The sequence below is a fragment of the Spodoptera frugiperda genome, chromosome 25 (genome assembly GCF_023101765.2).
Source record: "Spodoptera frugiperda isolate SF20-4 chromosome 25, AGI-APGP_CSIRO_Sfru_2.0, whole genome shotgun sequence".
Classification (NCBI taxonomy): domain Eukaryota; kingdom Metazoa; phylum Arthropoda; class Insecta; order Lepidoptera; family Noctuidae; genus Spodoptera; species Spodoptera frugiperda.
The window spans coordinates 20085198-20109121 of record NC_064236.1 but is presented as its reverse complement, the minus strand read 5'-3'; the positions used below and the strand labels follow the sequence as shown (position 1 = coordinate 20109121).

The 23924-nt window shown below is 35.7% G+C and overlaps 1 protein-coding gene, 1 long non-coding RNA gene and 1 pseudogene across 2 annotated transcripts; 2 read left to right on the top strand and 1 right to left on the bottom strand.

The window, feature by feature from the left end:
• Positions 1–89: 89 nt before the first annotated feature.
• On the top strand, positions 90–6129 carry LOC126912439 (uncharacterized; annotated as a pseudogene).
• On the bottom strand, positions 6130–13009 carry LOC126912448 (uncharacterized). The gene is made up of 2 exons (XR_007707168.1): positions 10181–13009; positions 6130–8932 (listed from the first exon to the last, which is right to left on the bottom strand). It is a non-coding gene; the product is annotated as an uncharacterized LOC126912448 (long non-coding RNA).
• Positions 13010–17607: 4598 nt separating this feature from the next.
• Positions 17608–17997, top strand: LOC118265975 (piggyBac transposable element-derived protein 4). The gene has a single exon (XM_035579294.2). It carries the CDS (start codon positions 17608–17610, stop codon positions 17995–17997), a length of 390 nt encoding a protein of 129 aa, XP_035435187.2.
• Positions 17998–23924: the final 5927 nt, after the last annotated feature.

Sequence of the window (23924 nt, the reverse complement as noted above, 5' to 3'; positions counted from 1 at the left end):
ATATACTTTAAGTTCATTAACTCCCAAATGTTATTTTTGTCACATTTATTAGAATATTACCTAGTTTAGTTTAATCATAATTCGAAATTAATATGATGTTAATAATTCTTCAAGTAGGTAGGAAAACAATCTTAATTCAAGTAATCAGGTACCTACTTTGTTTTGAATGCTTAATAATTTGTACGTAACGTATCACTTCAGCACCTAGCCGCTCTGTTATATGTACCTAATTCACAACAGCTGTAACTATTTTAATGCGCCTTATAGTTTTCAATAGCAAATACTATCCTATGCACTTATTGCCAGCAATTTGAATAAAGGTCTTGTGAATCTGTTTACGCTTAGTCTGTTGTAATGACAAGTTCCTCGAGTGTTTTATTTATTGCAATTTAATATGCCAATATTCACGAATATTAATCACCAAAAATCATTGATGTACATTGTATTTGATAACAATGCCAACGCCCATACAGAAATTGGCCATGTCCTTTACTTTTCTATACCTCTTTATCTATTTTTCTATCAGATGTTGAGTCTCCAGCTGCTCCAGCCTACTCTCCACTAACTCCACTTGTGACTATACAAAAACCCACAGCCACAAGTAAGTTAAAAAAGAGTGACTCTTATTTTATATTCTTCTTTAATCAAACACGTAAGAAAATAAACATACTTAGACTGCTATAACTCTAATACTCTCTTATAATGGTTGTTATCAGGTCATCAGGTGTTAAATCACCAGCTGCTCCTGCATATTCTCCGCTAACTCCTCTTGCTACACGGAAAGAAGCTGATAATAACAATTATTCTCCAATACCACCAATGTCGCCGAGTACATTAGAGCTGTTTGAAACCCTAAGCTATGATTTATCACCAGTTGCACTAGAGTATACTGACTCAAAAATACGCCAAAGTAATGGAGGTAGTTATAGTGACCTTAAAGAAGATGGAGATTTTGACGCTGATACAGATTCAGATTATGTTCCTGATAGTGGAGCAGAAACTGATGCTTCGCATTCATCGGTAAAGCAAAATAGAAGGAAGAATGTTGTGATTTCCGAGAGCGACAGTTTGGAGAACGAAACAATAACAGAGGGTCTAATTCAAAATAGTCATGTTGCTGCGGTGCAAGATAATCAAACTAGAACTTGTGAAACCCTACCAATGCCACAAAGTAAAAGCCCGCCCATTGTTGAAAATGCTGTTCGTACCGACAAAACGGTTGATGAAATAATTTCAATGTGTCAAGGCGCTGTTACTGTTGAAGCTGTGCAACCTGAAGTTAGAGCTGCTCATCCTATTACTAGCAATGACGCACCACAAACTACGGGTCGCTCGAAACGTGGACGCAAAAGAAAACACACAGAGTATTGTCTATCTGAGAAGAAGGATAGGAAATACATGAATTTACCATATCATATCAAAGACAAAATAGTAAGATCGAAAGAATTCTACGATTATACGTGCACTTGCCAACATCGCTGTCACTTACTGGTTTCAACGGAAATACGAAAAAAGAGTTTGTTAAGTTTGTAACATTGGGATCATACGAAGCTAAGCTTTTATTCATTTTAAATAATGTCCAGGAATCTGAAAAAGCTCGAACATATACCTTAACTAAAAGTAAAACCGGAATTACAAAACCTAGACAATACAGAAGAAATTATTATATTTGTGGGAATGTCGTTTGTAAGCAAATGTTCCTGAAAAATTTTCAAATATCATCTAAAAAAATTGACGTATGTTTGACCAAAAAGCAAATAGATGATACTTATAATGATAAGAGGGGTCAAAAACAAGGTGGTTGGAATAAAACCTCTGAAGAAGATATCGCTTTTATTAGAAATGTCATCAATTCCTTCCCAAAATACGAATCTCATTATAGAAGAGAACGAAACAATGGCACGCAATATTTAAAACTATACCTAGTTTGACTGTGCAAAAAATTTACGATATCTATCTTACAGAATTAAAAAAAGTGTACGGCAGCGAGAAGAAATATGTGTCTTTTGCTACTCTGAAGCGCATATTTTATACAGATTTTGATCTCCGCTGTAAATCCTTGAAGAAGGATTTACCTGCAAGAAATGTGATTATTTGGCTCTTAAGATTAAGACGTGTTCTGTACCCGAAGAAAAGGAACTGTTGATCCAGCAAAGAGATATTCATCAAATGAGAGCGGAAGATCTTCGAAATCAAATGTCTAGTGACATGGCGCGTGCTAAAACCGATCCCAAATTTGCATGTCTTACCTACGATTTAGAAAAAACTCTACCATTGCCCCGTATACCTACAAACATAGTATTTTACAAACGTCAGTTATGGGTGTATAACGCAGGGATACACGTTGGCTCTAACGATCAAGGATATTGCAATATCTGGGTCGAAGGGGAAGCCGGACGAGGAGCCCTAGAAGTTGGCTCGTGGCTGATTAAGTTCATTAAAAACCATGTGAGGGATGGCGTAGAGGAATTAGTCCTATGGAGCGATTGCTGTGGGGGCCATACTTAACAGCCACCCAAATCTTAAAACAATATCTTTCAAGTATTTAGAGTCTGGCCATTCCTTTTTGCCTAATGATACTGATTTCAGTAAGATAGAATACGAACTTAAGCATCACGAGCGTGTTTACACCGCAGAAGAATATATGAATATCATGAAAATCTGCAAAAAGAAAATATATTTTTTTACAATAATTATTGTTTTATTTTGTTTAATAACTTATTTTCTAATCAATGGGTACCTTAAAGTCTATTCTGAGAAATAAAAAAAACACTATATATACAAACATAAGTTTAATTGTAAGGACTCAACCCACATTTCGCTTACTATTTCGAAATCTATTGCAAATTGCACCATTTTATTTATAGGCACATAAAATATAACTAGTATTCTTTATAATAACTAGCAAAACAATTAAAAAATGTTACTTTTTGTTAGTGAAATGACAGCTGAAACTTCAAACTCAATTATCTCAAAAGTAACTTATTGTGGATTGAGTCCTTTCTCTTTGTAAATTTATTTCAAAAAATAATTTTATGTGTACCATTGATCTAAAAGAATCCTATTTCTTGATTCCAATGGGTACAGATAAATAATACCTAAGATTTTGGTTCCAAAATATATTGTATGAGTTCAACTGTTTGCCTTTTGGTCTAAGTACTGCTCCTTTCACGTTCACTAAGTTACTGAAACCAGTTATAAATTGTCTTCGAAGTAAAGGGTATAAATCAGTTATTTACCTTGATGATACTATATGTATTGGTAATTCTTACCAAGAGTGTTTAGAAAATTGTCAAATGACCATAAGTTTACTGGAATGCCTAGGTTTTATTATAAATAAGGAAAAGAGTGTCATTGTCCCAACCAAGATTGCTATTTTTTTAGGTTTCATAGTAAACACAAAGGAAATGACATTGTCAGTGACTTCTAAGAAAAGAGAAGCAATTTCATTATTGATTAAGAAAGGAAAAGGGGACTTTTGGGCCCAACAGTTAACAGTGAAATGTATATTAAAAAAAACCGTCATTTTTTTCTAAGGGAAATCACAAAATATGGTTCCTTGTTTCTATCTGGGAAGCGAGAAAACTTAAATTAAGTTGTAAAACTAAATAATAATTTATGTATTACGTACTTTTTGGTTTAAACCTTCCGTCAACACTTCTGTCTGACATCAGTCAGTCACCGATTGACAGAAGACACTCGTTCGTTGTGTTTCGTTCTGAGTGCGTACGTATTTTCCATATTTTATTGTTTAACCCCACGACCTCGGCTTTATAAAGGACTTTTGACGGATCTTGCATTTCTTAATTACCTGGCTCTCTATTTTGGACAACTGTTTACGCTAATCGATCGGATATTGACGACATGGACCGCTGTGTAAATTGCACGATTGCGATTCTATAGGCAGAAGAGTCTTGGAAGATGAGGCGATTTTATCAATTATTCGTCAGTGGCGTGCATCTCAGCCTGTAAGTTTTTACCTATTTTAATATTTTTTAACATAATCAAATCATGCTTTTAGCCTATCAAGCCACGTCGGCGTCTTGCTGTCTTTTCATTGGATAGCACTAGTTAATAATCATATTTATACAAAATATACATACGAATCTATGTAATGTGCCGTTTGACCGTTTCACTAATAAAAAAGTGTGGGTAACCATCGAGTCCCGATGGGACCATTTTGGTCTCAGGTGGGACATAGAGATTTGTTTGAACATGCACTTGGATTAGTGACATGTTACGAAGCTTGTTTATGGTTGAACAAGATTTAAATAGTTAACTTATTTCAGGTAACCAGTGAGAACTATGTATGCCAAGCATGTTGGAAATTGGCCGAAGATGTGGTTCTTGGGAGACGTGCGATTGCAGCACCTCAAGTTGGCTATTCCAGTGTTTGTGTTCGCTGCGGTCGTTCACTGTTAGCATAGCGGTACAGCCATCTTCTTCGCAATGATTCTGCTCGTGAATCTACGATATATAATGTGATCAGAGAGTAGATACTGCCACAAACAGTAAGTTATTTTAGAAGGAAGGAAGGCTGTAGACATTATTAGACCCTATTGGTAACATCATGCTGTTACCAATAGGGGACGAGCAGCGGGGGTGAAACCGCAGGGAACAGCTAGTATTATAATATAATTTTACTTTTTTTTTATAGGTGGGTGAGGCGGATCGTATATGCCACTCTTGTTGGATATTAGCAGACAAAGCTGCTGTTAATATGAGAACTGGTCCCTCAACTTCCTCACAGAGTAACCCGCCACCAGCCCAATCATCAGTTTGTGTTTCTGTTGGACAATTGGATGAAAATCAGTTGGAATTCGCAAATGTTTCCATTCAACCAGAACAAAATCACGGTAACGACGTGCAACTACATTCACCAGTGATCCCAATTGTGGAACCAGGAAGGCAGAACCCTGAACCAACAATTGTATTGCCAGATTACATGCGGGCAGTTGAATCAGAGCGACATTGCTTCATAGAAGGTTGTCAGAGACCTGAACGTTACAGAGTTCCTCTAGCAACAAGAAAAATGTTACTTAATGAGTATAAATATTATGTGCCACAAAATAATCGACTTTGTGATACGCATTTAGTCATTGAGGCATGGGATTTCCTTGATAGTTTAAGGAATAATTTATTTACAAACATTTACTGCGAGGCATATCCAAGATATGATGACATTGAAAGAGTCCCGTAAAGAAAGTTTATTGAACTTTGGAAATATTGGTGATATGGAAGACCATATTGTGCATACTTGGGTTGGGTTGACTAAAGCTCAGTTCCGTCAAATATTTGATGAGGTGCCGCAATTGTTAGAAATTCGCAACAGTTCTTCAGTGCTAGCAGCTTATCTTATAAAATTAAGAAGTGGGGACTCTAATGAAAGATTAGCAACATTATTTAAAACATCAAAGAAAACTCTAAGCAAGTGGCTGTGTCAAGCCCGTGAGATATTCATTGAACATTTTGTGCCACAGCATTTAGGTTTAGGACACATCACTAGGGAACTAATTAAAGAAAAAAACTTAGCCATACCTAGTGCTTTATTTGAAGGAGATTCTAGGCCCATTGTTATATTTGATGGAACATACTGCCATGTAGAAAAAAGTTCCAATTATTTATATAAAAAAAAAACATACAGTTTGCATAAATACCGAAACCTAACCAAACCTTTTTTAATGGTGTGCACAGATGGCCATATTATTGATGTTTTGGGCCCCTATCCAGCAACCACGTCAGACTCGGATATCATGAGATATGAATTTTCAACTGAAAATCCACTCCGGGATTTTTTTCAAGATGGTGATGTATTTGTACTGGATAGGGGTTTCCGAGATTCATTACCATTATTAAATCAATGTGGATATAGGACATACGTGCCTGCTACCATGGCGCAAGGTGAAACACAGCTGTCAACATTTGACGCAAACAAATCAAGAGCAGTCACCATTTGCCGTTGGGTGGTAGAGGTTGTAAATGGCAGGTTTAAAAGAGATTTCAAATTATTTAGGCAATGTTATTTTAATACAGTCTCAAAAAGTTTAATGAAAGATTTTAAGGTGGCTGCTGCTTTCATAAATAGATTTCATCCTCCGATAACGGACAGAATAGACAGTGGGGCTATCATTAAGGCGCTGTGCATAGTCAAAATAGGATTGATTCAACAGATTTTTTTGCCCAATGTTTACATGTTAGAGCAACAAAAAAAATATATGTTAATCTTGATCATTTTTATGAATGGACCACCTTCTTCAAAACACGATTTCTATAAATTTTCTCGATAAAAAAAAATCATAAACTAACCATTTAAATTGAAATTCTAGCCATTGTAACTATATTATTTATGAACATATCTTAATAAAATTAATAACAGTGACGTAATTTAAAATAATAAAGGGATCTGCCTTATTTATTTGTCGATTGAAATGAGATATTTGTAAGAATTAATATAATTCATGATAAATATCTCAGAACGAATCGAACAAAACGTCGTCCGATCATGACATCTATTCGTTTCTCTTTCATTCCTACGCGGACCGGCAGTGACCGCTGAGGCGCGCTGCTTGGTGGACCTATGTCAGTTTGTGTCAATCGCCGCTCAGAAAATAATCATTCACTAACATATCTTTTTGCTGTTTGTAATATTTTATTTTGTAATTAGCTTTTTCTAAGTTGGGTTGTCAGTATATTTTTTTGTACGAAATCGATTTAAAGTTATGTAAATACAATTAATTTTTTCATATACTATTACCGCGTAGCATGGTGCAGATGACACATTCAGTAACGTTCCGTACCATTCTTGAAAGGAGAAGGGGACTTTTGGGCCCAGCAGTTAACTAGTTGAAATGTATATTAAAAAAACCGTCATATTTTTCTAAAGGAAATCACAAAATATGGTACCTTGTTTCTATCTGGGAAGCGAGAAAACTTAAATTAAGTTATAAAACATTAATGATTATTTAATCATTTATGCGTATAAGTACTCTGTGATTTAAACTTCTTACAACACTTCTGTCTGATATCAGTCAGTCATCGATTGACAGATGACACTTGTTTGTTGTGTTTCGTTCTAAATGCGCACGTATTTTCCATGTTTTATTGTTAAACCCCACGACCTCGGCTTTATAAAGGACTTTTGACGGATCTTGCATCTCTAAATTACCTTACTCTCTATTTTGGACAACTGTTTAAGCCTATCAATCGGATATTGACGACATGGATCGCTGTGTAGATTGTACGATTGCGACTGGTCGCAGTAACTCTATTGGCAGAAGAGTCTTGGAAGATGAGGCGATTTTATCAGTTATTCGTCAGTGGCGTGCATCTCAGCCTGTATAATATGGTATCTCAGTTGGGAAAGATACCAAGAAAATATACGTACCCCGCCCCTACACAATTCTTAGATGACATTCTCCTAATTATTGAAGATGAATAATACATGTTTTATACATAATTGGTGTTTTATTTATATATCCTCCTGTCCGTTTTTTAGTTTTTAAAAGATTAGTGCCTACTGCTTCTAAGTGCCTATGTTTGCACCACGTTTTTTAAACGCGCCGTCGACGCGCGTTTTTAGCGATACTGACGCGATACTTGCGTGCGTATCGCGTCTGTATCGCTACAGACGCGATAGTTAGACGCGGCCTGTAGACCTTTGCACACCTGACGCGCGTGTGTAGCGATACAGACACGCGTGTGTAGCGATACAGACACGCGTGTGTAGCGATGCGGAAGCGATGCAAACGCGCGTGTTATCGATACGCACGCACTGGTGCCGCGCGTTTGTATCGATACAAACGACAACAAACTGCACTGTAGGAGAAAAACGTCCGGCGACGCGCGTTTCCAAAACGCGCGTCGCCGGCCGTTTATAAGACGTGGTGTGCATAGGCCCTAAGTACAGAATATTGAATGTAAAAAACTTGTCTTCGACTGTAGCGACTGTTCGGGGCACTGGAGAGCCAAACGTGTCAGATCTTCGACACGTCACACACGCTCCTTGCTTAAAACCAAAATTATTTACTTATTATTCGTCCAAACTCATATTATTATCTGATTCAGGATCATCTGAATCTGTATCTGTATATTGACATTATATACACGCAGATACACTGCACAACTAAACAACACACTTTAATAACAAAATTAAAGAGAATTCAATGTATGCTGCGAGTATCGATAGCGATAAAAAAAGACCTTTCTAATGTCCATCCCTAATCATGTGGTACTGAGAGACGTCAACGTCATACAGGCAACTGTCACTAGCGCAAAAACTATAGTAGTAGTAAGTTTGTGTAAATTATTGTTCGATTTCGGTTTTAGTCATAAAAAAAACCAAAAAAAATAAATAAAAATAAAATAAAAATGTATACAACATAATATTGAAAAAATAAAAAAACAAAAACTAATACGAGTAATGAGATTCGATCTTAAGGATCACGGAACGCGAATCTAGACAGCAACGCATTGGGCCAATCGTCCATGAAACTATAGTAGCGAAATTACGCTCCTAAATAAAATGGAATACGCGTATCAATGACATTTGCACGGTGCACCCCTCAGTACACGAGACCCACTTCACCTGCTTCACCCCCTCAAATACATAAAAGTTGTCTATTCACCGCGCCTTAATCAAATTAATATAAATATGAATAGATATAATATATTTTGTTATTAGGTGAGTTTATTGTTAACAATCAATATAATAGACGTAGGGCTGATTTTGAATCAATAACTGTACAAAATGACAATCTAAATGAATTTCCCCAGTTGTCATATGATGAATTAATTCTTGTATTCTTGGGTACTTATCAATTAAAGCAGGCACGGTCCTATTTTGGTGAACATATGCGGGGAAATGATGGGTTCATCATAGAAGTGTGCAGGGAGGTAGACAACAGCCTTCTTCGACAGCTGTCGGCTTCAAATACTTCATAGTCCATTGAAATGTTACATGAGCTTTACATTTTTTAGAGGACGCAATTTTATTTTTTGGTCATATAGGGGGGTCAATAGAAGCTTAACTTGAAGTTTGTGGGGTCGCCACCCTTGTCCCCCGGCCGCCATCTTGGAAAAAGGGATGGAAACACTTTTTTTGCTATATCTCGGAAACTATGCATCGTAATAAAAATTTTAAAATCATAATTTGTAGAAAATTATTTTAACTACAAATGTGTTTATATACCCTTTTGCCCTAAATTAACAATTAAAGAAGTTATAAGTAAAATAGTATAATTAGAACTTATGACGGGATATTTACCATGTTTATTGAATTTGGTGAGTTTCCGATATTTCGGCACTGTTGCAAGCGCCATGATCACGGACTAACTGGAGTAAATGCGGGTGGGTGTTCACGAGCAGACAAATCGGTCTACCCGCTTTCTCGTTCGTTTCTTGCTGACGTCACTAACACCACTACCATTGTCACTTGTATCTCGGTTTAATTCTCGACACACAAAACTCACTGTGTCCGCTCGCGAACTTTTTTCTTTCTTGGCACTTCTGCGGGTTTTACACATTTGGACCACTGGATTCCAAGCCCTCGACAGTTGAAACCCATCCTCCCGGTTGAAGTTTTTGTACTTGGTTATCTCAATCGCTTCTCTTACCAGTCTAGGTATATAGTGGCGTTCTGTCGAGATAACTTGTGGGTTATGTAACTCAATCCAGTGGTTTGATCCAGCCTCCAGGATGTGTTGAGCTATAGCGGATTTTTGTGCGTCGTTGTTTTTCACCGCTCTGATATGCTCAGAAATTCTACAAGCCACAGTACGCTTAGTCTGACCGATATATGATTTGCCACAACTACAGTCCACTTTATAGACACACGGATCACCATATAAAAAAAAATTTAGACAAAAGTTGTAGAGAATTTTTAAGAATTTAAAACTTCTTTAATTGTTAATTTATGGCAAAAAGGTATATAAACACATTTGTAGGCAAAATAATTTTCTACAAATTATGATTTAAAAAATTTTATTACGATGCATAATTTCCGAGATATAGCAAAAAAAGTGTTTCCATCCCTTTTTCCAAGATGGCGGCCGGGGGACAAGGGTGGCGACCCCACAAACTTCAAGTTAAGCTTCTATTGACCCCCCCTACATGATCAAAAAATAAAATTGCGTCCTCTAAAAAATGCATTATTCGGCCCTCAAATTGTAACATTTCAATGGACTATCATGGTTATTGCGGGGTCGTATACAATCCCGCCATATAAGTCGCAAAACTTATTTTGTTTACATTTTAGTTGACAGCTGTCGAATAGGACGAGATTCAATATTAGGGTATTATTGTAATTGCATTGTAGGTAGAAGGACCGTAGGTTGCTGTGCGCATACAATGTGCATAATATGGTATCTCAGTTGGGCAAGATACCAAGAAAATATCGTACCCCCTGCACAATTCTTAGATGACATTCTTCTAATTATTGAAGATGAATAATTATTAAATTATTTATCTTCAATAATTATTAAATTATTCATCTTCATTCATTTCCCCGCATAATGTTCACATAAATAAGACCGTGCCTGATTTAATTGATACCTAAGTACAAGAATTAATAAATCATTATAACAACTGGGGAAATTCATTTAGATTATCATTTTGAACAGTTATTGATTCAAAATCAACCTTATATACATTGTTAACAAAAAATGACCTAATATGCTATATCTATTCATATTTATATTAATTTGATTAATGGTAGAGCCCCTGGCTATTCTGTCCGTTATGGGAGGATAAAATCTATTTTTGAGAGCAGCAGTCACCTTAAAATATTTCATTAAACTTTCTGAGGCTGTACAAAATAAGATTGCCTAAATAATTTGAAATCTCTTTTAAACCTGCCATTTACGGCAAATGGTGACTGCTCTCGATTTTTTTGCGTCAAGTGTTGACAGCTGTGTCTCACTGCGCCATGATAGCAAGCACGTACATATCGCACCCTTAAAAATAAAAAGATGTAACTCAAAAACTACAACTTATGGGAATCAGCGATTAAAGTTTTCAACTTATTCCGACTTGTCTTTGAAAAGTACTAGTAACCACTTACTAGTGTTTCGATAATTTAACTACTGATTTTAATTGACAAAACTATGGTCTTTTAATATAAATGATTACGTTTATCTTAATTATCTATTATACCTTAAAAAAATTGAAGCAAAAAAAAGGTTTTGAGTTAAATCAGTTTATGCAAAAAAAATCTAGTTAGTAGACGAAAAAGACATGCAACAGTTCTAAATAATTCTCTTTTGTATAAATTAGCAAGAGATATTAAAATATATTCCAAAATACTTCGTTTTATTATTAATCAAAATATGATAATATTGGCTTATGTATTATTGCATCATTTTGTAAAAAAAGAAATACAAAAAATTATTATATTTTTATTAAATAATGTTAGATATTTATTATTAATTACCACACAAATTTTAATGTTGATGATTCCCTTTTGGACCTAGATTATAGGCAATCTAGTACAAATATTTTCAATTTTTAAATTGAAATAGTTAAAAATATCTAATTAAAAAAAAAACAAATAATCACTACCTAAGTTTTACACAATATTTCAACAAAATAATAGCTCACAGTTAAATACTTTATAATCATTAAATAATTATCAAATTATGAGCAAGTCAGTCTTGCATTATGCATTATCACAAGCTGAGATTCAAATGTAACACATTAATTAAGTAATTATGTCAAAGTAAACTTAGCTTAAAAAACAATCAGTCTAATAATTTACTTCCAAAAGTTTTAAACTTAAAACTTAGTTTTTAACTAAGTACTAACATAATAATAATGTAATAAAAAAAGTAAACTTTACATAAAAAATTGACAGTTATCATATAATAATTCTTTCTTTCAGTTTAACCTTTCGACTACAAATATTATTTGTTTCTAGTTTTATACAAAAAACAAAAATAATTAAATGATTTGTTAAATGCTAATAATTACTTAGTTAAAAGTATCACCCACAATCTAACCTTATTAAAAAAAAAGCATACTTTGGCAGAAAGGAACTTAATTTGTGGCAATACACATAATTGTGTGTAATATTATTACACTTTCTAAAAAAACAGTATTTATCATTCTTAAATAAAATAAGTAGAATCAATACTAAACAATGGAATTATAAAAACTTGCATAAAAGGAGGGAATCAATTTCTTTGTTAGTAGTTCTTTTAGATCTTTTTTCTTATTTTTACTTAACTGTTGTCTTTGGCTATATGCTTTATCCAGAGTAATTGCAGTTATTGGGTCCATTTTTTTTCTTTTGTTTCTTATATCAACTTGTTTAAAATTAGTATCACTGTAGGAAGTCTTATAATAAAAATGAAATGGTTCTGATTTCACCATCTGCAAAACCTTTACATCATTCCAATTTACGGTTTTCCCATCTATGTCTACAGTACTCGTAAAGTTGTAACCCCACTGCTCTTGAAGAGACTTTAAGTTGATAAAAGATTCAAAGGTCATTTCATGAACATTTATTGCAGGTTTACTTTTTTTGCATTTTTAATAAGGGTAACATACTGGTCTGGACTGTAAATTGGACCTGCTTTTAAGTTTTTCTTTACCTCTCTTTCTATTAGGCTGTGCACACTGTCTGCTTCATTCTGTGTATGTCCCCTTATCATAAATTTATGTGTTATACTGAAAATATTTAATATTAGTTACGGCATACAAATATAATGTGGCGATATATTTATTTTTATTCTGCCCACAGCAGTTGTCTGAGTAAAATATAATTTGTTTCGGTTCTTCATCTTCTGCACACAGATTTTGTAAATATTCCCAAAAATGCAAGAGCCAATTTCGTTAGCACCTCGTTTAACGTCTACTTCAGTCCAAAAGAAACAGTGAACATTGTCATATGCTTTTTTATCTCCATTTAGTAGCTCTGTCAAAGTGAATTCAGTGTTAAAAATTTTGTAATATGCCATATAATTACCTACTTCCCTGTTACTATTACTTTGCTGTGCAGCAAAATCATTGTATAAAACTATAAATCCTTAATAGTCTTATCACCGCCAATGTACTGCTTTGACGTTGAAGCTCGAACATAATGTGATTCTAGCTTTGGAATCGTATTTATATGTTTTCGAATGTCATCTAGTAACTGCGGATTAAGTTTGTTGTGATTATTATGTCTCCCTCTTAGGTCATCAAGCATAAAACCATCGTTCATTCTAGATTGCACCGTGAAAATCATTCTTTCGGATATAGACAGTGTATTTTAAAAAAAAGTCTTACATACTCTTATTTTATTATCATTTAAAATAAAATAAAAAGCTTTGTTTGGACGTGTGGGATTTTGAGAATTAGTGTATTTATATTTAGGGGTAATATCTTCCATACACGTTCGTAAATAGGCCCTCTGTGCAACTAAGTTCCCTAGGTCCCAAAAGGAGCTAAATAAATGGTATCTCCCCTCATCATCGATCTTATCTTTACACTTTAATTTACAGTTTTCGTTACATGCGTCTTTTATAAATCGAGCTGGAATAGTTTTACGTCTTTTTGACATCGAGACATACGATTTGCCTCTATTGCGGAGTTGCTTCGATCGCACTTGCTGCCACTTCTCAATTTTTCGTGATCTCTTGCGTCCTCGACGACTATTATTTGTTTCGCTATTGAAGTCAGAAGAATCTGAAGTTGATCCTTCAAAGAGTAATTCTTATGAAGGATCGTCTAAGAGATATAAGCAGTGCTTAAAACATAACTCTGGTGAGTTATGTTTATTTCCAACAGTGGATTTGAATCAGTAGTTGGAAGAAATGATTCTGTATTGATTAAGCATGACTCGATTCCTTCAATCAAAAATTGGATACATCATATAAAAACTTTAAAGGAAATATGGTTGTATTTGAATGTTGATTATAAAATAAAAAATTTGCTCCCTAGAAACTTTAATCAGAATCCGTTGGAAAACTTTTTAGTGGTATTAGTAATAGTGCACGTAATATTAATCTCAATTGTAATCAATTTATGAATACTTATAAAACATTGCTGATTAATAATTTTAATTCTGTTCATTCTGTTAGAGCCAACTGTGAGGACGATTTTAATAAATCATTTCACTCATTTTTTAATTTGATTGCTAATAAACCTGATTTGCCAGATAATGATGATTTTGCATGTGATATTGATGCACTATTAATGGTTATGAAGGAAATTAAAATAAATGATTCATTGATATATATAGGGTGACTTTGAATTCGACGTATTGCTCTCGGGAGGTGATAGTACAACTAATTTCCTACAAAATTAGCCCTGAGGTCCTTGGGCGGAAAGTGGCTAGTTTCTGAGATATTCAACATTTTTGGGTTTGGTAAAAAAATCCCGAATTGATTACAAAAACATCAATAAATAAAAAAATACTGGTTGGATTTTAGTAGTTTTAGTTTTAATCAGTTGCAAATACATCAATTATCATTTATAAATACTAATAATGGCACAAATATCAATCGTTTTAAAATAGCAAGTAATTTCCTATCAAACTTTGTTTTGTGTCACTAATTTGGTCGATAGGAAACTGGATTTATTTCAAAAAATATATATGACACTAAGCGTACAAACTATTAGAAAAACTTCCTTGGTTTATAAGCTACCCAGAAACATAAAATTATTGACAACATTCTCAAAAATAAATGAATTAATTGATGATAAGTCGAGTGAAAAGAGAAAAGGGCAATTTCAAAAACATCTTTATTTGCAACAATTTGTTCAAAGTAACCTTCCCTACGACGAATACATGCCCGAACACGCTTTCTTATCTCTATGGCGGTCACTTTTGGACCGAATATGCGGTTAATTTCGTCATTATCTTCAAATACGTTTTGGAGAAGAATTTCGATACACGGCCTATTCCGTCTGTATAAACAAGGGACTTTATGTAAAAATCAACCGGCGTTAGGTTCTGGTCACTGTATAGTCTGTAGTCATGTAGTGGGACCGCCCTACATCTACCATTGCTGCACAGTAGATCGATAGTGCTCTTATCAAACTATTACAATATCCATTATTAGCCCCAAAAAAGTCAACGAAATCTAAAAAAGCAAAACCAACAGGTCCACATACGGTTTTGATTCAAATGTTTGGATTATTATTAATTTTAATTCTCACCATTTAAATTATTACTAACAATTTTAATTTTTACCAATTAAATTATTACCAATAATTTAAATGGTGAGAATTAAAATTATTTTTTACGGAATGAGCTAGGATCATTGTTTTAAATATGAATTTAGAAACAAGATTATGAGTTTAGTGTACTATCGAACTACTGTGCGGCAGTGGTTGGAACCATCGGTTTTCAGGCGTTGGATTGACAGGGCGGTCCCACTACATGACTACATGGCATGCACAATGACCAGAACCTAACGCCGGTTGATTTTTACATGAAGTCCCTTGTTTATACAGACGGAATATGCCGTGTATCGAAATTCTTCTCCAAAACATATTTGAAGATAATGACGAAATTAGACGCATATTCGGTCCAAGAGTGACCGCCATAGAGATAAGAAAGCGTGTTCGGGCATGTATTCGTCGTAGGGAAGGTTACTTTGAACAAATTGTTGCAAATAAAGATGTTTTTGAAATTGCCCTTTTCTCTTTTCACTCTACTTATCATCAATTAATTCATTTATTTTTGAGAATGTTGTAAATAATTTTATGTTTCTGGGTAGCTAATAAACCAAGGAAGTTTTTCTAATAGTTTGTACGCTTAGTGTCATATATATTTTTTTAAATAAATCCAGTTTTCTATCGACCAAATTAGTGACACAAAACAAAATTTGATAGGAAATTACTTGCTATTTTAAAACGAGTGATATTTCTACCCTTATTAGTATTTATAAATGATAATTGATGTATTTACAACTGTTTAAAACTAAAACTACTAAAATCCAACCAGTATTTTTTTATTTATTGATGTTTTTGTATTTTTGTTCGGTATTTTTTGTCCAAACCCAAAAATGTTGAATATCTCAGAAACTAGCCACTTTCCGCCCAAGGACCTCAGGGCTAATTTTGTAGGAAATTAGTTGTACTATCACCTCCCGAGAGCAATACGTCGAATTCAAAGTCACCCTGTATATAGAATGAAATGTAACTTTTTTTATTGAATTTTTTTATAATATCCCTTAATAAGGCCAAGGGAAATAATTTCCCACCAAGACTACTTTCAGAAATACCTTTTTTTCATGACAGGATAGCCCATAGCATGAACGTAACACTTAATATTCTATTTTGTAGAAGATTTTAAACCTTGTGCTGATATGTCAATGTCAAAGTGATAAAATAACGGTCGATTTTCGGTGGCTGCTGAGAAAAACCTTTAGATTGTTCTACAAAAAATCTTATATGAAGTAACTATTTTAGCGTTGTTTTTTAGGTCTATAATATTGATCCATACCCTCAATATCTTCGAATTAAAAAGTGGGAATATAATTCCCTTTGCCCGATTAAGTCTTATAACTTATTTCTCATTATATATAAGTTTTAATGGACATACCAGTCATTGATAAAATACACTTAGGGATAAAACGCTCTAATTTGACCGTAGGCTTCTCAAGGGCTTTAGATGTAATACTAACATGTTATAATTTATTTCTAGAATTCAAACGCGATAAATAAGAAAACAAAGTTAGGGCAACGGGAGTTAGAAGATGTCGTAAACAACCTGGCTGATTTATCCGATCTTGACTCAGACGATGATGCCTATTATCAGACGGCCCCTGTAAGCAGCCCGGCAGAAAACCTGGATGTGCCTCAAGATGTTATTATTGAAAGGCGTCTGGAAGAGCTTTTTAGTATATCTGATAACTTGGAGGCAACTATTGAAAGCCAAGAAATATATTCAGTAGAGTATCTGACAAATGTTTTAGAAACTCATAGTTCCATTTGTAGTGTGGGTGAGAGAACAGGACAAATGATGTTTTTCCAACAAAGGAAATAAATGAACACATTGAGACTTATGAAGAAAGCAGACCAGTTGTGAATTCCACACAACGAGAAGCCGAAATAGAAGCATGTTTAGATGAGATCCATGAAGAACCCTTTCACTATACTCCAAATCCTACAGATGACTTAAGTGCAGGACCTTCAAACAATAATATAATTATGACAGTAGCGGATCGTCGCTCAAGGCCAAGCAGAACCGTCAATGCAGTAAGACAACCAAGGAAGTGGAAAATTGAGACAGAGATACACCATGTTCCAGAATTTACCAATACAATTAAACCACAATCAACATATAATCATAAAACACAGCCTATTGATGTTTTTGACAAGTTTTTTCCAGAATATTTGGTACAACATCTAGTGGAACAAACAAATAGATATGCGATTCAACAAAAGAGCAATAATTATACACCAGTTTCCTCAGAGGAAATGAGAGCTTACCTCGGAATACTAATAATGATGGGGTTAAACCCATTGCCCGACATGGACCTATATTGGTCTAATGACCCTTTTTACAATAATGCTGAAATATCAAAAATTATGCCTATAAAAAGATTTAAAAAAATTACTGCAAATTTACATGTAACGAATAATGATAACTAACTAAAACGAGACTCACCGGAATATGATAAGATGTACAAATTAAGACCGATGATAAAAGAGCTTAATAAAGTGTTTCAGCATGAAATGGATAATTCAAGTAAACAATCAATAGATGAGTGCATGGTGAAATTTAAAGGAAGATCGACTTTAAAGCAGTATATGCCGAAGAAGCCAATCAAACGTGGTTTCAAGATCTGGGCACGTTGCGATTATAAAACCGGCTACCTGTACCAGTTTGAAATTTATACAGGCAAAGGGGACGACAGTATGGAAGACGAGGGACTGGAATACAATGTTATAAAGCTATCAACCGGCCTGCCTGAAAATACTATGCTAGCGTTTGACAACTTTTTCACCAGCTGCAACTTAATGGACGCTTTGTACAAAAAAAAATATTTGCTGTTGGCACGGTTAGAGTAAACAGAAAAGATCTCCCGGAAATTATGAAAAGGTCTCAACCATAACATCTAAGACTTGAAAAAGGTCAATTTGCAGCTGTAACTGCTGAACCAATTACAGCAATCAAGTGGCTTGATACAAGGGATGTTACTATTTTTACAACAGCCCACCATCCAACTGACACAGTATTTGTAAAGAGAACTCAGAAAGATGGTACCAAAAAAGAAGTTCTCATCCCTAAAGCTATCGCTTAGTATACACTCACCTTGGGAGGCGTCGATCATTTTGATCATTTCAGATCGTCATATCCGATTAGCAGAAAATGCAGAAAATTCTGGATGAGACTGTTTTTCTTTATGTTTGATGCGTCAGTAATAAACAGCTACATCACCTATAATACTGTGCATGTAGTAGGTACGCATTCTCATAGAGATTTCAGATTGCGATTGGCTCGCGCGCTGATATTAAATTACTCAAACAAGAGAAATCGTCAAGTTGTTTTCAAGAAGAAAAAGGGCTCTAACTTTGGTGTGCCAGATGAGATCCGCTTGCTGAATGTTGGGATCCATCTTACAGAGGAAGGCAATAGTTACAAAAGGTGCCGATTTTGCAGCACGAAAAAAGAAGAAAAAAGAACGAAAATACTATGCTCCACATGTCAAGTCGCACTATGTGCAAAAATATGTTTCAAATCGTTTCATGAGGCTGCTCCTCAAGAATAATTTTATACTTATAATAAAAATGTGGTTGTAATACTGTTTTTTATTAAGATACCGATACAATAAAACGACATGCCATAATATTTATGTCAATAAAATAAAAGTTCATAATCAACTTAAAATTTTATATTAAAATTATAAAAATGACAAGCGGAACCAAGAGAAATACTAGTATCTACATAACAACAAAACTATGGCAAAAGTTCGTAACCTAAACAGGCAACGGGAATTATTTTCCCACTTTTAGACATAGTTCACGTACATAAACAGGCAAGGGGAATATATTTCCCACACAAAAAAGGGGGGCAATAAAGTGTTATTGCCCCCCTTTTTTGTGTGGGAAATGAAAAGACCATTTCATTTTATTTTTATTGAATTCTGCAGTATCAATTTACTCTATTTTCACTGTAACATACTTTCTGGCTTTTAAACAGACTTGCGCCTTATTAAGGGATATACCCCATATTATAAAAAAATTAAAACTAACGTTTTCAAAACGTGTAAGGCTTGCATGCGTGATTTATGTAGATCAGAAGTTTGAGTGTAATAAAAATAAAAAAAAATAAAAATCTTTCAATTATGAAGTTGATTATACAATAAAAAGACATTATTTCATCCCAGGCATAATTTGATTGTAGCATGCCTACGTGATTGCCCAGAATCAAATGTATTATATAAAAAAATCAAGTTTATGATGAATTGTCCATGTGAAGAGTTATTGATTGAATTTATGATTGAGTAAATTTTATGATAACCGGTAATGTAGCCAACATTGCAAAAGCTGTAAAAGATTAACTTGAATTTAAGCATTTGTCTGCTATGCTCACAGCTCTAATTTTATTGTAGAACGTGCCCTTCTATCAGTTACATTACCAATAGAAAAGTAAAAAGAATCGTTGCGCTTGTCAAAAAACGCATTATCTTCGGAATGACTACAAAAATATCAGGTGCAACAAGGTCAGGGACCAAAACAGCTGAGCCAGTCAGTAGAGATTCGGTGGAACTACACATAGTTAACGATTAGGAGATTAATTTACTATGTTATCGGCTTACTCACGTAATGTTTTGACGAGGAACTCGACTAGTTTCAAGCCATGCAAGAGGCTCATATTCATGAGCAGCATTTCGCGACAGAGCGTCGTGTGTCGCGAAATGCTGCTAGTCGAGTTCCTTGTCAAAACATTACATTTAGTATGTCTCACGAAAGTTACAATAAGATTAGGAGATTTGTGTAATTGGAAAATGCCATTCGGGCAACGTTTTTGCGGATTGCAGTCTTCCAATAGTTAGTGTAGAAGATTTACTATTTGTACAATTGTGTCAAATTTTAGAGCTCTTTCAGGAGATCACCGCCTCTAAGTGCGGAGAAAAATATACTATAGGTAGTTCGATGATTTTAATATCGCAGTGCCTCAAGCAAGCGTGCACACAATTATTAAATAGAGCAGATTTTGTTGCAAGGGCACGTAAGACAGTTACTGGCGCTAACATCTGGCTTATGCCCGGTTTCTGAAGATACCAATTAGACTGTCACTAACTATCGATTCAATAAAGTTATGGAAAAGATAAACCTCGGTTAACTATTCTTGTGTTTCTGAATGCGCGAAGAGCTGTTTGATAACTATGAAACCGATAGCTAGTTCCTTATTACGCCACTAAATGGGTCTCATAAAAAAGGATCGACTAAAATTAATTATATCAATTAAATTAGATGTAAATTATTATTAAATATTTTGTAATAATTTAATTATTATTAGATATGTGGTCACAAAGAGTTTTATTTATTATTTACAATAATTATAAGTAAAGCAGCTCCATGAACGATCTCCATCACTGACAGTTCTTTTAAAAATAAACTGTCTAACTCATGGTTTCCGTTTACGATTTTATGTGTGGGATTTTTTAATATTCCTTACAATGTGTTTTAAGTAAATTATCTTTGAAATTGACTCCGGGAAACGGAGCAAAAACTTTACAGAAAAATAAAAGATGCTTCTTATAGATGTAGCTACAGAGTTCGTGTCTGTAATAGACAATAAAAAAACTGATAGGACTACGATAGAGGCCAAGAAACGAGCTTGGATGGCCCTGGCCAACAAATAAAATGCCGTGTCTGAAACAGGACATACAACTGAAAAGCAGTTTACAAGCTTTATATGATAACTTAAAGAAAAAAACTAGAAAAAATATAAGCGATGATAAAGTTATGTTATGTTAGTTACGTTAACAGGCGTTAGAGCAGGGCTGATGATTTCGGAGATCCCCCCATAGTGCTGACTTCCTCGTAGTGATCCCCGGGCAACGTCGTGTCTGACCACCTTAAGTTAGGCTAGTTTGTTTTGTCGGGCGGACGACTCGTCGGACTGCGAGTCCGTGACCGAGGCGGTCGCCAGTACACGACATGACTTAAAGCGGGCCTACATGAGGCATGAGTCTGAAGATTCTTCAGAGTCATGCCTCATGGTCATAGGTAGGACCAGGAAGGCAAAGGCCAAATCGAGTTTCCACGATGTGGGACTCGATGAAGCACAACGCCAACTGAGGGCTCTGGCGCAAACCAAACGGGCGGAAGTACAAAAGGACCTGGAGGAGAAGGTCGCCGCCAAGGAGCGCGCAAGGTCCAAACGGGGCGTCGTAACGTTCTGTACGCGGACCACTCGGTGGCCGAGTTAGCGCAAATGACGCTGGAGGTCAAGGAGGAAATTTTGGAGGTCGCCTCCAAGTCCTCAAACCTGAAGGGAGCTTTCCAAAAGGCCATTAAATGCCGTGCGGCCAGCATGCACAGCATTATTGCGGAGCTGATGCAGCGTACGGCGACGGATGATTCGCGGCAGCTGCAGGCGCGGGTGGATAGACTGCAAGCAAAAGCTGGCTGAAGCCACTTCTACTACTAGCCTGCTTTGCAGGCATTGAGGATCGGCTGTTGCCCGAAAAGCGCATCCGTCCTCCACTCGCGGCGGACAGAGCACCAGCTGCGATGCTGGCACCGGCAATGGTCCCGGCCCCAACCACCAGCGGGCAACCTCAAGCCCCAAAGTCCTCTTTAAGGGCAAACGAAAGAGCAAGAAGTCTAAGGCGGCGGCTCCACTTGCGCCCAGCACAAGTGCAGATGCACAGGCTGAGCCGGAAACCACCGAAACAGCTCCTCTGAGTCAGCAGGATGACGCAGAGGAATCTTCTACCATCCTTCCCTCCGAGTCTTGGACAGAGGTGGTAAAGAGAGGGAGGAACAGGAAAAAGGTCCCTAAAATCACCCCGGTTGCTCCTGCAGTCAATAGGGCTCCTGCCACCCCCTCAAAGAAGGCGGTGAAATTAGCGGCTCCCAGGACGGCAGCGGTGACCAACACCCCAGAGGCCGCCGAAAGGGGCGAATCTTACGAGTCCGTGTTGACACGAGCTCGTGGCTACGCTGACCTCAGCCAATTGAGGATCGGCACCATTAAATGCCGTCGAACACAAACCGGCGCTCGAATATTCGAGTTCCCCGCGGCCATCGGGTTCGCAAAACGCGGATCTCTTCGCGGATAATCTGCGAGAGGGCATCGCGGACGTGGCAAAGGTCGCCAGACCAATTAAGTCCGCGACATGGAGGTAGTGGATCTGGATGATTCCGTCTCCACAAAAGAAGTGGTTACGGCCATTGCAGCAGCAGGAGGCTGCTCCGTCGAGGCGGTCGGCCCATCAGGACTGGCCGCCGCGGCCTGGGCACAACCCGTGTGGACTAACATCTCGGTTCGGACATCAGAGGGGGTCACGAATGCAAGTGCATGTGTTTCGGATTCAGACATTAGAAAATGGTTCAAAGAAATAAAAAAATACATTGACGATGAAGGATTATCTGAAAAAAATGTTGCGGGCATGGTACAGTGCGTGTAATTACCAAGAAAGCCTAACCAAAGAATATTTTGCCCATTTACTAAAAAAATCGTAGATTCATGTGCAAAAAAAGAGACTTTGATCAACTCAATAACGCACAAATAGTGTACCTGCAGTCTGCAGTAAACACAACAGAAATGAATGTGTACTGACATACTCTGAGTTTTGTGAGATAGTAGGAGAACCAATCATCCTGAAATGTCAGACAGTAACGCCATTAATGCTACCAGATTTCGATGACAACTTTACTATTATTTATAAACTGTGGAAGAAGTTTAAAGGGGTTTCGGAAGTACATACTAATAACGACTTAATGAATACACAGGATTGGAATCTAAATCCACTCATGGATGAAAGTGACTTGTTTACTGATATTAGCTGTCCAATTGATTCGAAAGAACAAAGCGAAGAACGTAGAATTATATTAAATGAACGCATAGGTGAATTGACAGTAAACAACGAAGATAATAAATATGAGATACATGATAACGAAATGATAGAAAATAAAAGTGCAATCTCCAGGAAGAACTAAAAAATTTTACATATTTCAACACTTCAATGCAACACTAGCAATCCCCAATCTACTACACCAAATCTAGATACGCAAATATTAAACTCTATAATCGAGGAACCGCAACCTAGCACTTCAATACAGATAGATGCAAATCAAAAAGTGTCATCTCAAGTGTACCATTATCAGAAAATTTGAAACAAAGATTGCCTGATGTACCCAAATGACAGGGAAAACGTCAAATAGAAAAACTTCCATTTGCGTTGACATCCGACCAATATGTTCAACAAATAAAAGCGAAACAATTAAAAAAGCAAGAAGAAGATGTTGCAAAACAGGAAAGGAAAAGATTAAGTGAAGAAAAAAAAGAACCAAAAGAATAAAATCTTCCAAATAATTAACCAAAGAAGACAACCAATAAGACTGATAAAAGGAAAACGAAGAATTTTCAAGATGAGTATGCAATTGTTGGAAAAGAAACAATGTTTAGTATTTTGCGAGTTTTGTCTCAACGCAATCACAAAAAGGGTTAATTCGTGCAGCATGTGTAAAAACATTTTCATGAAAATTGTATTCGATTATCCCACAGAATGCATATTCCTAAGGATGAATATGATTTATTTTTGTGCTATAATTGTTACAGAGAGAGTAACACTTCATCGGAAGATGATGAGGATGTACACCATTTATTTAAAGGAGAATGCCGATTCCTGTACCAAATGCTTTTAAAAAAATTATATACGATAAATATTTTGATACTTTTTGACTGCCATTACCAAATTATGGGTCATTATTAAATCCGCGTTTACGAAATATCATAAAAAAGTTCGGTAAACTAAATT

Excerpts from the sequence above, each read along its gene's own strand:
- LOC118265975 (XM_035579294.2), top strand. The coding sequence starts at position 17,608 with ATGTACAAATTAAGACCGATGATAAAAGAGCTTAATAAAGTGTTTCAG.